The 15,310-nt window shown below is 39.0% G+C and overlaps 1 protein-coding gene across 1 annotated transcript; it reads left to right on the forward strand.

The window, feature by feature from the left end:
• The first annotated feature begins 11,558 nt into the window (after positions 1-11,558).
• Positions 11,559-12,866, forward strand: WRP1 (WRKY-related protein 1). Its single transcript, NM_001353502.1, has one exon. It carries the CDS (start codon positions 11,804-11,806, stop codon positions 12,800-12,802), a length of 999 nt encoding a protein of 332 aa, NP_001340431.1. The 5' UTR covers positions 11,559-11,803; the 3' UTR covers positions 12,803-12,866.
• Positions 12,867-15,310: the final 2,444 nt, after the last annotated feature.

The following is a 15,310-nucleotide window of genomic DNA, read 5'->3' on the forward strand; positions in this document are numbered from 1 at the left end:
CTTATATCATCATTAAACCCCTAATTTTATCTAAACCTTAATTCCTTAAGTGAAGAGACCTAAATCCTTTAATTATACTATCAATCTCTTGAATTAGTATAACTAAACAATTTGCATTAAGAAAAAGGGTTTGTAGATGCCTTTGGAGTCTGTTTCCAAAGGTATGTCAACACTCAACTAGTCTCCAATTCAAAGCTCATTCAGCATTCTTGGTTTTGTGTATTCCTATTTCGCTGATAAAGGTATGAATGAAAAACCAGATGTATATAGCTTGACTTCCTGTGTTGCCTACTTGCCTTTGCTATCATGTCACTCAGCCTCTCAAGGCAAACTCAGTGCGGATTTGAAGTGAATCTTTTTTATTTTTTCCTGGCATGTCTAATAGTACTACTCATGAAGATTAAATTGGCATTAGCTATTGCTGGAGTAGGTTTCAGCTATGTTCTTATTAGTTTTCATTCCTCCTAAGATACCACATCATACCAGAATCTTGGAGTCCAGGATGAGCATTCAGTAGTGATTGATGTCAATTCGCTACGTACAGATAATGCTAGTATCATGCCACAACTCAGGACTTGTATCAGGGCACTTCAGCAGGGCAATTCAAATGTCACCAACATGCTTTTGGAGCATGTGAAGGAATACCTTCAAGATAATTCTAATCTAGCAGGTATCGACCATAATTTTGTGATCGAGGCGCTACCATCAGGATATATCAACGAGCTTCTTGAAACTATAAAGTTGATGATGGGCGTGTAACATGCGTAAAGTCTGAAGAAGTTTTGGAGCGAAATTCTGTTGAGAATGAAGGACACGTGTCAGACGATATACATCACATGGAAGTCAGGAAAGGCAACGGTTGAGGAGAGAGAACATATTGCTGAAGGACTTTGCACATTAGGGATATGATGAAGGTAATCTTCTCTCTGAAATTCTAATTCTATTTCCCTCCTTCCTCGGAGATGCTTTTCTGATCTGTCTGTACTTCAGGTGATCGTCGTGAGTTGTACTACCATTATTCTGTGAAGATTGTTCGTGCCTTGCTTCTGTTATTTGTCCAATTCTTTTCCTTAACAGATTCTGCTATAGTGTTTCTGAACATTATTAATTCAGTTTGATAATCGGAAAACTATATTGATACGTTTCAGGGAGATGGGTTAGAAAAGGAGTGCTGTGATGTGTACTGTAATTGGCAGCGCGAAAGCTTGGAGGAGTGCTTAATTAATTTATTTGAGGTGCAAGAGATAAACGTCAAGCAGAAATGGGAAGAGAAACAATTAGAAGAGTACATCATTAGAAGATGGATTAAAGCTCTTAAGGTGATAGGAATGAGGAAATACAGCAGGAGCACAACACAGGGATTTTGTTTGACAGAATCCGTTAGAGACTGCTGAGTTGTCTTGAGAGTTGAGACTAATGACCATAGGGGACATGTTGTCTGCCATAATTCTGTTATTTGGATTATCTTTCTGTTATTTGTATTTTCTGATATTTTCTGTTAGTTGTCTGCACAGTGCTATCATGTTAGATGCTATAAATAGGAGGCAATGGTGTAATAAGAAAGAAGAGAAATTTGCACTTAATTTTTAGTAGTTTAGAATAGGAGTTTTACCTTGTCCTCTGTTCCTATCACAAGTCGCTCTTAGGATACAATTTCCCAATGAACAACGACTTAGTGATGGCGTCTTCTCTGGGTTTTCTTCTATCGCTGATCTATGTTTCACAGAGGTTTGTAGGGGAGCCACGATTCAATTGCTGAAATGTGTTGATGAGGTTGTGAGTGAGAGCTCTCCGAAGTGGCCATTGTCAAAAATGCTTGACATGCTTCAGACATTGCGTGGCCTAATTCCTGAGTTTCAATCATTGTTTCCAGAGTCAATGGTAAAAGAAGTAATGACAGTCCACCACAAATTAGGAGAAACATGCAGGGTCATTTTCATGAAAATGGAAGATAATATATTTTGTAACCCATCTGTGAAGATAATTTGTTCGGCCAGATGCCACTGATCATCCAATGACCCGTTGTATCTGTTATGAACGTGGCTGATTTAGAGGTTCAGCTCCTCCAGAGAATAGAAGGAAATTCTAGAGGTTTCAGAGATAAGGAGAAATTCCAGCTTTTTCTTATTCATCCTTCTGTTATTTACATAATATTTATAGATCCTAGGAAGGAATAGTTTCTTCTAGAATTGGTATAATCCTAGGAATCTAACTAATTTCTGTTATGGATGCTTTTTCTCTCAGGTACGCAGCATCCGCAGGAGGATTGTGGAGGATCTTGTGAGCTGGCAATTTCCATTGGATACCTTCAGATGAAATCTTTCAAATAGGTGGGCTTTTTGACCTTTCTTTTGACTATTGGTTCCTTCTGCACCCCATTTTCTGTAAGTTCACCTTCCGTGTTTGCTGCTATGTCTCTGTTGTCCCTGATTGAAGCTTCTCTGTTCATAACACTCTGCGGCCCTTGTAGACGCACCTTGTCCTCAAGGTGGAAGTCTTGCTGTAACTGCTCCCAATCCTCCCATGAAGTCTCATCGGGAGAGAGTCCCTGCCACTGAACCAGCACTTCCTAAGTTCCTTATGTCGGGTGCCTTCTTGAATCCAAAATAGCTAAGGGGTATACTACCGGTTGGTCATTGACAAAAGTGGAAGGTAAATGCAACTCGGAGTGTTGCTCGGGATTTCCTCGAAAAGGCTTAAGCTTAGAACAATGAAATACAGGATGAATCCTGGCTGAGTCTGGTAATTTCAGCTTATAAGCTACAGGGCCAATGCGGTCTTCCACCTGAAAGGGGCCATAGAAACGTTTTGCGAGCTTGCCGGCTGTTGGTTGTGGTCCTTTGGCTGAGGTCTGTCGGAGAGGACGAAGACGAAGGAGAACCCAATCACCTATCTGATGTTGGGTATCGTGTCTCTTACTATCAGCTTGCCTCTTCATAATCTCCTGTGCCTTAAGGAGTTTCTTGCGAATCGGCTGGAAGGTAGCATCTCGGTCAGTCAGTAAATGCTCCACTGCTTCAACATTGGAAGACCCTGTGATATACTCAGGGAAATTGAAGGGTTTCTTACCAAAAGTGACCTCATATGGTTTTGTTCCCGTGCCGGCATTCCACGACGTGTTATGGGACCACTCAATCCATGGCAACACTTTTCCCCACCTATTGGGTCGCCGATGGACAAATGCTCTGAGATACTGCTCCACTACCCTGTTAAGCACTACCGTTTGCCCATCGCTCTGGGGATGATACGCAGAGCTCATGCGTAAATGAGTACCACTAGCTTTGAACAGCTCTTGCCAAAATCGGCTAATAAAGAGGGGGTCCCTATCGGAAACCAAGCTACGAGGGACCCCATGTATTTTGACCACCATGTCAATGAACAAAGATGCCACCATATGAGCTGTGTGGGATGTTGGTAACATTCCCAGGTGAATCCCTTTCGAAAAACGGTCCACCACCACAAGGATTGTAGTGTTTCCATGATACGCCGGCAACCCGACAATAAAGTCTAACGAGAGGTCTTCCTAGGGCCGATGGGGAACCGGTAAGGGACATAGTAGCCCGGCAACCCTTTGTGTCTGGTATTTAGTGACTTGGCAATCAAAGCAGTTGGCCACGAATTGCTTGACGTCCTCCCTGAGACCAGACCAAGTAAAATTCTCGGAAATTCGGGCCAGTGTCTTTGTGACTCCAGCATGACCCCCGGTTGGAGTAGTATGATATTCCTGAAGTAATGTGGCCGTGATTGGGAGGTCCCTAGGAAGCCAAATGCGCCCTCCTGTTAAAATCAAATCCTGGGTAATGGAGAATGCAGGATGATTATAAGGTGTGTCCCTAATTTCCTGTTTCCGGCGGCAGAACTCAGGGTGAGCTTCTAATTGGCGTCGTAATTCATTCAGGAAGGTCAGAGAAGGAACGGAAAGAATTAAGCATTGAGAGGGTATTGGTTCCCGTTGTCGGGACAAGGCATCGGCGACCTTGTTTTGGTGTCCTGAACGGAACTGAATCACATAATCATATCCCAAAAGTCGAGCCAAGTACTTATGTTGCTCGGGAGTTTGAATTACTTGGGTGAGTAATTCCTTGAGACTGCGGTGGTCCATGATGATGATGAAACGTTGTCCTAACAGGTATTGCCGCCACCGTTTGACCGCGGTGGTTATGGCAACTAGCTCACGTACATAGGTGGAAGCCACTGCGAGTTTGGGAGGAAACGGTTTGCTGAAAAACGCCACAGGGTGGCCTTTCTGGGTGAGCACGGCTCCCATGCCACTACCGGAAGCGTCAGTCTCCACAGTGAATGGGGACGTGAAGTCCGGGAGAGCTAAGACCGGAGCGGTGGACAGGGCCGTCTTCAACTGATCAAAAGCGTCTTGAGTCTGGGGGGTCCAGGCAAAAGCGTCCGTCGTAGTTAGTCGAACTAAAGGGGCGGCGATGGTGGCATAGTGGCGGATAAATCGCCGATAAAACCCGGCAAGTCCGAGAAAACTCTTGACAGCTTTAGCCGAGCGTGGTGTCGGCCATTGTCGAATAGCTTCAATTTTAGAGGCTACTGGTTCAACCCCCTTATGAGACACAACATGGCCAAGATATTCAACCTGTTTCTGCGCAAAGGAACATTTAGAAAGTTTAAGAACAAAATTATGGTCAAGCAGGAGCTGGAAAGTAATTGTCAGATGGTGAAGATGAGCCTCGAATGAAGTGCTGTACACCAAGATATCATCGAAGAAAACGATGATAAAGCGGCGGAGGTGCTGTCGGAATATGCTATTCATGGTGGCCTGAAAGGAACTTGGTGCATTGCAGAGCCCAAATGGCATTACTTTGAATTCGTAATGTCCATGGTGGGTTCTGAAAGCAGTCTTAGGTATATCGGGGTCGTGCATGCGTATTTGGTGATATCCTTGAAGTAAATCAAGCTTAGAGAAGTACTGAGCACCGCCCAATTCGTCCAACAATTCATCAATTGTCGGAATCGGAAACCGGTCACGAACCGTGACGGCGTTAAGGGCTCTGTAATCAACGCAGAATCTCCAAGAGCCGTCTGTCTTGCGGACGAGAAGAACGGGGGATGAAAAAGGACTTGTACTTGGTCTGATGAGTCCTTTTTGTAACATATCATTGACTTGCTGCTCGATCTCCTTCTTCTGGTAATGGGGATATCTATACGGATGGACATTCACGGGATTGGTGTGGGGAAGGAGGTGGATATGGTGGTCGGTGTCACGGTTAGGAGGTAAGCCGGAGGGGTTCTGAAATAGGGTCGAGAAACGTGTAAGTAAGGCTTGGATTTCGGGGGTTAAGGTGTGTGGTGGTGGAGGTTCAGGGTTGTCGGTGATGAGCGCAATACGGAAATAAGAGGCTTGGGTCTGTGTCCGGCAAAGTCGCCGGAGTTGATGGTGAGTGATGAACCCGGAGTCATTCGTGTTCTCCCCTTTTAATTCTATTAACTGATTTTGATAAAAGAATTGCATCCGCAGAGAGCCGTAGTCAGTGAGAATGGGGCCCAGGGTCTTGAGCCACTGGACTCCCAAGACCACGTTGGCGCCGACAATAGGTAGTACGTGTAAGTCCATGGTGAACATGACGTCCTGAATCATGATGGAAACACCTTCGCAGACGCAAGCGCAATCCAAGTGTTGGCCATTGCCAACCATCACGCGCAATGGTGAAATACGGTGGCAGGGAAGGCCCAATTGGGTCACTAATACGGGCTGCACGAAGTTGTGGGTGCTGCCGCCGTCAATGAGCAGCACCACACGGTGGTCAGCCATAAGTCCCACCATACGCAAAGCCTCAGGTGCCAGGTGGCCCGAAAATGAATTAAGGCTTATTTGGGCCTGAAATGGGTCGGGTTCATGAGGCGGGTCGGGTGGCGGGTCAGGGGGGTCTATTTTAGAGTCTGAGGGGTCCTCGTCTTCAGTCACTAAGAGGAAAGCCCTAGCGGCGCAGCGATGGCCGCGATGGTAACGTTCATCGCAGGTGAAGCATAACCCACGCTCACGGCGTGAGGTTAGCTCCTCCGGCGTGAGACGTTTCATAATAGGCGGGGTAGGGCGTGGAGGGGCCGGAAGCAAAGGGGGAAGGGTTTGACGAGGTTCAGCGGAAGCAGGGAGAACACGAAGGGGGTTAGGTTGCGGAGGTGGTGCGCGAGGGCGTGAGGGAAGGCGGTTGTCGGAAATCTTTTCTTCCTGAAGCTTCGCGAGGCCCGCGGCCTGGACCAGGGTGAGGGGCTGATGAGCTTGGACTTCCCGGCGAATCTCCGGGTTAAGACCGGAAATGAAGCAGCTCAGCAGGAACGGAGATGGCAGTCCGATGACCCTGTTCGCGAGGTCCTCGAATTCCGAAAGGTACTGATTGACTGACCCCTTCTGTGTCAACTTAAATAAAACACCTGTTGGGTCTTCGTATTGTGACAGAGCAAATCTGGTTTGTAGGGCTTGTAAGAATCCAGGCCATGAGGTAAACTGGGCATTGCTTGACATCCATTGGAACCAAGCAAGTGCCCGGCCCTCCATATAAAAAGAAGCTATGGTGAGATGGTCTCGCTCAGGGGTTCCATGATATTCGAAATACTGATTGATTTTGAATATCCAACCTAAAGGTTCTGTTCCATCAAATCTGGGAACCTCTAATTTCATTTTATGTTGTGTGGCAGGAACAGGGGAGGGCGGAGGTGGTTCAGGTTGCGGGGAAGGGAAAGAGGTCGGACGATGAAGCAGTTCGTCAAGTTTGAGGTTCATGGTCTGCATAGTATCTGTGAGACGGGTGAGGATGGATTCCAGGTTGGGTGATGATGAATCGTGTGGACCGGTCATGGTGGCAGCGGAAACGAGAGCACCAATGTTATGAACGTGGCTGATTTAGAGGTTCAGCTCCTCCAGAGAATAGAAGGAAATTCTAGAGGTTTCAGAGATAAGGAGAAATTCCAGCTTTTTCTTATTCATCCTTCTGTTATTTACATAATATTTATAGATCCTAGGAAGGAATAGTTTCTTCTAGAATTGGTATAATCCTAGGAATCTAACTAATTTCTGTTATGGATGCTTTTTCTCTTAGGTACGCAGCATCCGCAGGAGGATTGTGGAGGATCTTGTGAGCTGGCAATTTCCATTGGATACCTTCAGATGAAATCTTTCAAATAGGTGGGCTTTTTGACCTTTCTTTTGACTATTGGTTCCTTCTGCACCCCATTTTCTGTAAGTTCACCTTCCGTGTTTGCTGCTATGTCTCTGTTGTCCCTGATTGAAGCTTCTCTGTTCATAACAGTATCATGGACTACTTGGAGCTAATTTTAGAAAATTTTCGCAAGTTTGCTGATGGAACTGGAACATCTTCAGTTTCTGATCAGATTAATCGAATAATGAACCGATTGGAGAGAGAACTGGTAACAAGGTCCAAATACTACAAGTACCCAACTTCACGCCACATGTTCATGATGAATAATTGGAGGTACATAGAGCGAAGGGCAGAAAAATTGGGATTTGACCCTGATTTTTACCAAAAGTGCTCAACAACAGTTCAACAATACCACGAACATTATCAAAGAAGCTCTTGGATAATGGTGCTAGACTTTTTGAGTCTAGAGGACGATGAGTTAGTGGACGCACAGTCAATAAAATATGACCTGATCAACAAGCACATTGAGTTTATATGTAGACATCAATCTACATTACTTGCCTCAGATGATTTTCTTAGTGAACAAAAATTAATAATACCAATTGTTGATGACAGTAAAATTAGTTTGAGGATTTTTTATGATTTGGAAATGTGATATGTCTTAAAGTCTTGATATTTCCTCTGTTTAATTCTAAACAATCTGTTTCAATTTATTTGCTTAAAAGATAAACGTTTATATATGTTTTAGTTCTCTAAGAAAAGTTCAATACTTAACCCACCTTTTGTCTTACAAAGGTTCATTAGTTCTCGAAAAGATTTATGAAAAATCTTCAAAACATAATTCAGCCCCTTCTTATGTTTTACAATTTTGTACTAGGCCGGGTTTAGCCATTTAGAGTTTAGCACTTGTAGTGTTAGAGAAAAAAGATTTGAAATGGCAAATCCTGCTGGAAAGTTCATACCTGAAGGAGTCTCCTTGTAAATTCCAATAGGTGGTTAGTGATTTTCTATACGACCTATGAATAATTTCTCTCATTTTGGTTAGTTTAATTCATTTTGCTTCAAGTCAAAATTGTTCAAGAGATGTGGATAATGGGTGATTTGAAAAAGACCTGATCTTGTCCTCACTATTATATCTTATTCATAACCCTTCATCTACTAACACTTTATTTTTCAAATTAATATTACTAAAGAGACTCCACCTCTGTTTCTTGTTAGGGAGCCAAAGAAGCACTTCTGGAAAAAGGAAGAAAAAAAAACAGATGGATGCTTTTGCGGAATTAAAACATAATTTCTTTTAGGTAAATACTAACCCGTGTCATAAGAACATTGATTAAGAAACTTAGAGTAAAAATATTTTTATTGGAATACGAAAAATTAGGTTTTCCAAAATCTTTTTTAAGTTCTCATATAATTTATACAATATTGAAATTTTATATTACTTTTCCGTGGACCCTACACTAACACAGGATTGAAAATAATATACGATGTGTTTCATTTTTTTCTTTAGTGGTGGATCCTATTTTGGGATCTTAGACAATTTTTTTTAAGTCTCAATTTTAAATATTTTATTTAATTATTTTTTAAATTAAATATAACTAATTAAGTAATTAATTTTAAATTAATTTAGTATTTGATTATTTGTAAGTAAGTAATTTTAAAATAATTAAGTAATTAGTTTATCCCCTAACGTTTCACCTTTTTTTTCATTTTTTCATCCTCCCTCTCTCCTCCCACTTCATCTTCCCCAACGTTCCACCTTCCCTCACTCAGCCTTTCTATTTTGATAAAATTACATTTTTGGTCTTCTTATTTGTCTTCAATTTTGATTTTGGCCCCCCTTTAAAATTATTAATGCATTTAGTCATTCAATTATGTGCAATTCCGTAAATGTAGTTCCCAAATTCAGATTTAGACATTAACTGTTGCAAAGTAATGTTGACTGTCACGTGTTACATTATGATTGGACGATGACTGTCACGTGTCAAGTCCTGATTGGATGTTGACTCTAGGACGATGAAAATGTATTGTTGTTGTCAACGTTCAATCAGAACGTGACAGTCATTGTCCTATCAAAATGTGACATGTGACAGTCAATATTCCTTTATAACGATCAACGTATAAATCTGAATTTGGAGACCACATTTATGGGATTGAACATAATTGGAGGATTAAATGCGTCAATAATTTTAAAGGAAGACCAAAATCGAAATTGGAGATAACTGGGGGATCAAAAATGCAATTTTGCCTTCTTTTTTCCCCTTCCTCTTCTCCCTTCTCTCCCTCCCCCTCCCTCTCCCCTTTGTCCTCCTTCTGGGGAACCGCAACCTTCTCTCTCCTCCTCTACCTCCCCCTCCCTCTCCTTCTTCTTCCTTCTAGCACCGCCACTCCCTCTCCCCCTCCCCCTTCTTCCTCCCTCCTGTGATGCCCAACGCCCATTAAAGGAAGGAATTTTTTTCCTTCCTCTTCTGTTCTTGCATTTTCATTCTTATTTTTTTTCCTTCTTCCATTGCTTTTCTTATTCCCGGAATGGTTGTTGGTTTGTTGGTTTTGTTTGTAATTTTTTTTAATATTGTGTAGAGATCTTCGGATTCTTCTACAAGAACCTATTATTCACCCTACAAATCCCTACACTACCTTTATTGCAAGATCTCTACAAGATCAGATCTTGAGCACAAGATCGTTGCTCAAGATCTGGCATTAAATATGCTCTAAGAACACTAGTTAGTAAGACCTTTTTTTATTACGTGTTTACACCTTGTATATTTGAATTTCTAAACCCGACAATCAGAATCATCAACATGTATGAATAAAAATAAAAAGAACTAGAACCTTGCGCTTCTTGGCAAAAACAAGCCCTTGGTTGCTTGATCAGTAGTTTGTTCTCCGAAAAAAGAAGGGGGTTTAGGCCTTTTTAATCTCAAGGACTGGAACCTTGCGCTTCTTTCCCGTATCCTGTGGGACTTTCATTGTAAGAAAGATTCCTTATGGGTTCGGTGGGTTCACCATTACTATTTCAGAGGGAGCGATGTGTGGAATTATAATACTTCTTCATCAGATTCAGTTTTGATAAAGAAAATCATTCAAATAAGGGACTTTATTATCTCCAAAGAGCTAAGTACGGAAGAGGCCAAAAAGAGGATTCAATCTTGGAGCACCAATAAACAATTGCTTGTTGGAAAAGTCTATGAATACAGTAGAGGTGTCAAGCCTACTATTAGTTGGTGTTCTGTTATATGAAACCCAGCAATCCCCCCTAAGATGTCTTTCATTTTGTGGCTTGTTAAAAGAAACTGGCTGCTTACTCTTGACAAAGTTACTTTTTTGAACAAGGGTTCCCTCTGCCCTTTATGTTCAAATGAGGCTGAGTCAAATGCTCATTTGTTCTTTTCTTGTAGGAAATCTCTCCAAGTTTGGGCTCACATTCGTGATTTGGCTCCTTTCCGCAGACGTTTTACTTCTTTACAGCGCATTACTGACTCTTTAATTAGGGGCAGATCCACATCAGGTGTTTAAGGAAAGTTACGTTGTCTGACTATAACAATTACAGTCTACTGCATCTGGCTGTCTAGGAACAAACTGATTTTTGAAGTTTATCAATTTTCTGTAATAGAGGTTATTAGCAAGATTAAGTTTCTTATGTATAGACAAGCGCACCTGTTGCATTTGTTTTAGCATCTTGATATAGGCCTTCTTGTATTAGGGAGACTTTTGATTTTCTCTAGTTGCGGGGTATGCCCCGTTTATTGTTGTATCATTTTAGGTTTAATATAATTTACATTTTTCCCAAAAAAATAAAATAAAAAGAACACACCATCATAATGTGACATGATTGGTAGATAATCTTGTTCTTTAAATATGTGATCATAGATTCAATCCTTATCTCATGCGTATGAAAAAACATTTATATCCCTTAAATGAATATCTTAGGGGTGTTTGGTTTGATTGTTTTCTGTTTTCATTTTCACTAAAAATAGAAAACGATGATGAAAATGTGTTTGGTTGGATTTCTGAAAACATTTTCAGTGAAAATGAAAACAGGAAATAAGCAGAAAATGAAAACAATAAACTCTTGTTTTCAGTGTTTTCAGTTGAGAACAAAAACCTCATTTCAGGTAAAATGAAATTGCGGTGGCAATGAATATAATTTTAAGCAAATCTAAAAATACAAAAAGACAAGAAGTCAATATATCATCAATTTTCAATATTTTTATTTCATGAAAACAGAAAACAAGAAGTCAAACCAAACATATTTTCAAAATTCTAATCTTTTGAAAATGAAAACAATTTTCTGAAAATGAAAACAGAAAATGAAAATGCAAACCAAACACACCCTTAGTATTTTGAGAGATTAGTCCATGACTTTCAGCCGAAGAATATCTGTTTAATATATATATCATTATTTTGTTTGTATGTTTTAGGCTGGCTAGATTTATGTCAAAGTCAAAGTAGTTTGTGTGCAACCCTGAATTGTCAACAAATTATTGTGACCGCATACTTTTGGAGACTTGCACTGTTTCTGTGGCAATAATTCTCTGACCGTGTACCTGTAGTTCTGTTCAATCTCAAATCCTTACCTTACCTACCTATTGCAACTTCTCACTCTTGTGATGCAAACCAACCTATTGCAGCTTCTAACTCTGGCGATCCAAACCAAGGACGCTACCCTTTAGAAATTAAGTATTATGCCTTTCCGAAATTCCAATATGATAGTACAGAAAAAGCTATGGAGAATTGTTGGATTTTTGTCAAGTGTGATTGGACTAATCTGTTACGCGTTGAGTTCCTCTTTCAACCACCTATTTGGAGAGTGGAACTTCTTGAAGATCATCCTTTACGCAGTGATAAGTTTCTCTATCAGCAGCATCATGTTACTTTTGAAAAAATGGAAACTTTCCAAGAGTTTCATGCTAAAAGCTCATGTGGGTGTTCTGGTTTTGTTGATCACTTCTGTGTACTCTTTTGTATCCGACAAAGCTGTGAATGGAAAACCAGACATGTTAAGTTTGATTTCGTGTTTTGCCTTTGCTTTCATGTCTCTGTGTCTGTCAAAGCAGATTGACCTTGGGTTTGGAGCAGATCTCCTCAATTTCTTCCTTGGATGCCTAACTGTTCAACTAATGCACATCCATTTGATGCTCTCTATTGTTGCAGCCATATTTTGCTATTGTTTCATGTTTTTTCGTTCCAAGTTGGATTCTCAATCACAGATTGGAACTGTAGAAGTTGAAGACCATGTAAACATAGAAATTGATGCTGAAGATGGAAAAAGAGAGTTTGATGACAACAGAAGTGACTTCCAAGCTAATCATAGCCACCAACAAGTTCCGTTATTAAGAATGGTGGGTGATGGGTACAATTGGAGAAAATATGAAGATAAAGTAGTGAAAGGAAGTGCAAACCAGTTAAGTTACTACAAATGCACACAACCCACTTGCTATGTGAAGAAAAAAGTTGAGAGAACTATAGAGGGGGAAATTGTTGATATACACTACCAGGGTACTCATACACATTGCGAGCGTATGCATAATATGAAGAGAAACTCTTCATCTGAATATTTATATTCAGTGTTACCTTCAGAGCCTGTCACCTTTCCAGATCAATCATTTGCCTCTCAGGGCAATGGAGAATTGGATTATCATGTGCAGCAACAGAGAACTCCTCAATATCCAAATGAAATATGAATCATAATTTAGTACTTTGCTTGTAGATCTTATCACTTATAATAAAATTAAATATTAACAATTATATTAACTTGTCAAAAGTTCTCTTTTATTATCTCTTTCTCTCCATCTGCTACATCATATTTGTTGAGTTTCTTTTAAATACTTGCTCAATCTTCGATGACTTTGATGATTGCTTGGTCTAGGAAAGTTTATGTAGAACAGAGTGGTAATGCAAATGGATTATTGTCTCATCTACAGAGGAGAGACCGATACCCATCAGAACATAACCATAAATTTGCTTCAACCATTGACACAACACCTCCCTGGAATTAAGTAAATGACAAGCTAAGGTCATATAGTTCCTACAATCTGCCTCTAGAAGAATCATGAAAGAAAATGATGAAGGGATTGTTGGAGATTACACATCGACTAGGCCAAATTAAAGTATATAAATGGTAACCAATTGAAGGAAGCCTAGTGAGTAGTGACAGAAATATATTCATCCAAGGTCATATAGTTACTACAATTTTATACACAATGAACATGTTGATTGTTACATTCATTAGATTAAGTGCGCTTCTAGTTTCAACATATCATTTAAACTTGAAAGAGAACCCCATTCCTCACCATAGTAATAAGTATCATTGTCATAAAAATTTTTTCTAAACATGTATACATTAATGTTTTACGAGCTTTTGGGGTGGAAGGTTAGAGCTAATGCACCAAAGTTGCTTTCCTGAACATTTGAACAAGATTTACTGGAGAGAAATTAAATTGGAACTTTGAGGCTACACATGGTTCCTGTTCTTTATATTTCCATAATGTCTTTCTATGGTCGGTGAAAGGATTAGTATCCACTCAGCTACCAATTTCTCCCAGACTGTTTGGAAATTACAAGTTATTTCTTATTTGTGTAGGTAGAGTGGTGGGATGGACCGAATCTGGCCCAAAAGAAAGAAAATTAAATGATTTAAGGAGTTTATTGGTAGGAATTAAATATTTTTTATCATATTTAAATTCGCAACTTCTCCCTTTTTTTCCTCTTTCTTCATTTATCATTAAACTTTTCTCTTTTGTCCCTCAACCATCAAATCAATCTTATATTTATGAAAAAAGTGGTTAAAATTAAATATATATTTAATAATTATAGTTTTATTTTACTTGTATTAGAATAATATGATTTTGACATTTGGATGATTATTATTCCTTGATTGATATAATTTAGAATTATATAAATGTAATCATCTTTACCTATTATCATCAATGAATGAAATATTTTAATTTTATCTTATTTTCCTTAGTTTCTTTAGATTTAGTAGTAGTTTTTAGGTTAATTTTCATAGATAGAAAATTGTTTTCTATCATAGAGTAACTAAGAGGTTATATCAATACTGCCAGAAATATATAAATGGAAGATCTTGTACAGAATTTGACTAATACATAGTAAGAAAAAACCAAGAACTTGAATATATTTATCCATTATTACAAATATAAATAATTTGACTACATTCGAGGTGCAAATTATAAGACATCACTTAAAATCTAAGAAAGGAATGTTGTAGTTAGTTCTCACTAGTCACTACTATTACAAATCTGGGACAGGACATTTATTTCAACGCACTTGGCAAGATACTGGTATGATACTTCACTAAGATCGAAAGTGTCCCAAAATACATATTTTGAAGCGTCATTGCATACTGGTGTAAGTTCATTGCAAAATGAAGTTACTTCAACCGCGCCGAGCCCGCAACACCCTCTATTTGTTACCTGGATACCTATTAGATAAATTTCCCATAAATGCTCAAAATAAGTACAGGAACAGATTAGTTTCATTATTTTTCTTTCATATTTTAAAATCATATAGAAAACTTTCTCCTATAGAAAGAAAGACATTATGGAAATATTAAATATTATAAAAAACATATGAAGAAAGTTTTCCTAAGGTTTCCAAGGCACGTACGATTCTATAATATTTTCAAATAGAACACAATAGAATGCACTTTTATATATATATATATATATATATATATATATATAGAGAGAGAGAGAGAGAGAGAGAGAGAACACGTGTGTGGAGAAGATATATATCAAATGAGAACTCTTCTTATTATAATAAATGAAAACTATAAAATTTAAAAAATAATAATAAAAAAATACAAATAATTAACTTTTTAAAATAGTTAGATAACCACTAAATAGATTTTAATCTTGACCATCCACTTAGGTAATATATGATTCAAATTAAAGTTCTCATTTCTCACATTAAAAACAGTTTTTATATGATATGTTCCTTTATATTAAAAAATAAGAAAGTAAAATTATTTCTACTTTCAATTTAAATTTTTTGGTTCCACACGAGAGATTACGGGTGCTTTCAACCTACTGGTTCAAGATTAATTTTACTCACGGTGTGTGACTATTGTTGATCCAACGGAATTTTGTATACGATGAAAATTGAACATGGATTTTCCTGTTAAATAAATTATTCTCACTCATGTGAATATAATAAGATCTTACACCACTAAT

The sequence above is a fragment of the Glycine max genome, chromosome 14 (genome assembly GCF_000004515.6).
Source record: "Glycine max cultivar Williams 82 chromosome 14, Glycine_max_v4.0, whole genome shotgun sequence".
NCBI classification, from domain to species: domain Eukaryota; kingdom Viridiplantae; phylum Streptophyta; class Magnoliopsida; order Fabales; family Fabaceae; genus Glycine; species Glycine max.

Bases quoted from the DNA above. Each gene is read 5' to 3' on its own strand.
- WRP1 (NM_001353502.1), top strand. From the start codon at position 11,804: ATGCCTTTCCGAAATTCCAATATGATAGTACAGAAAAAGCTATGGAGA.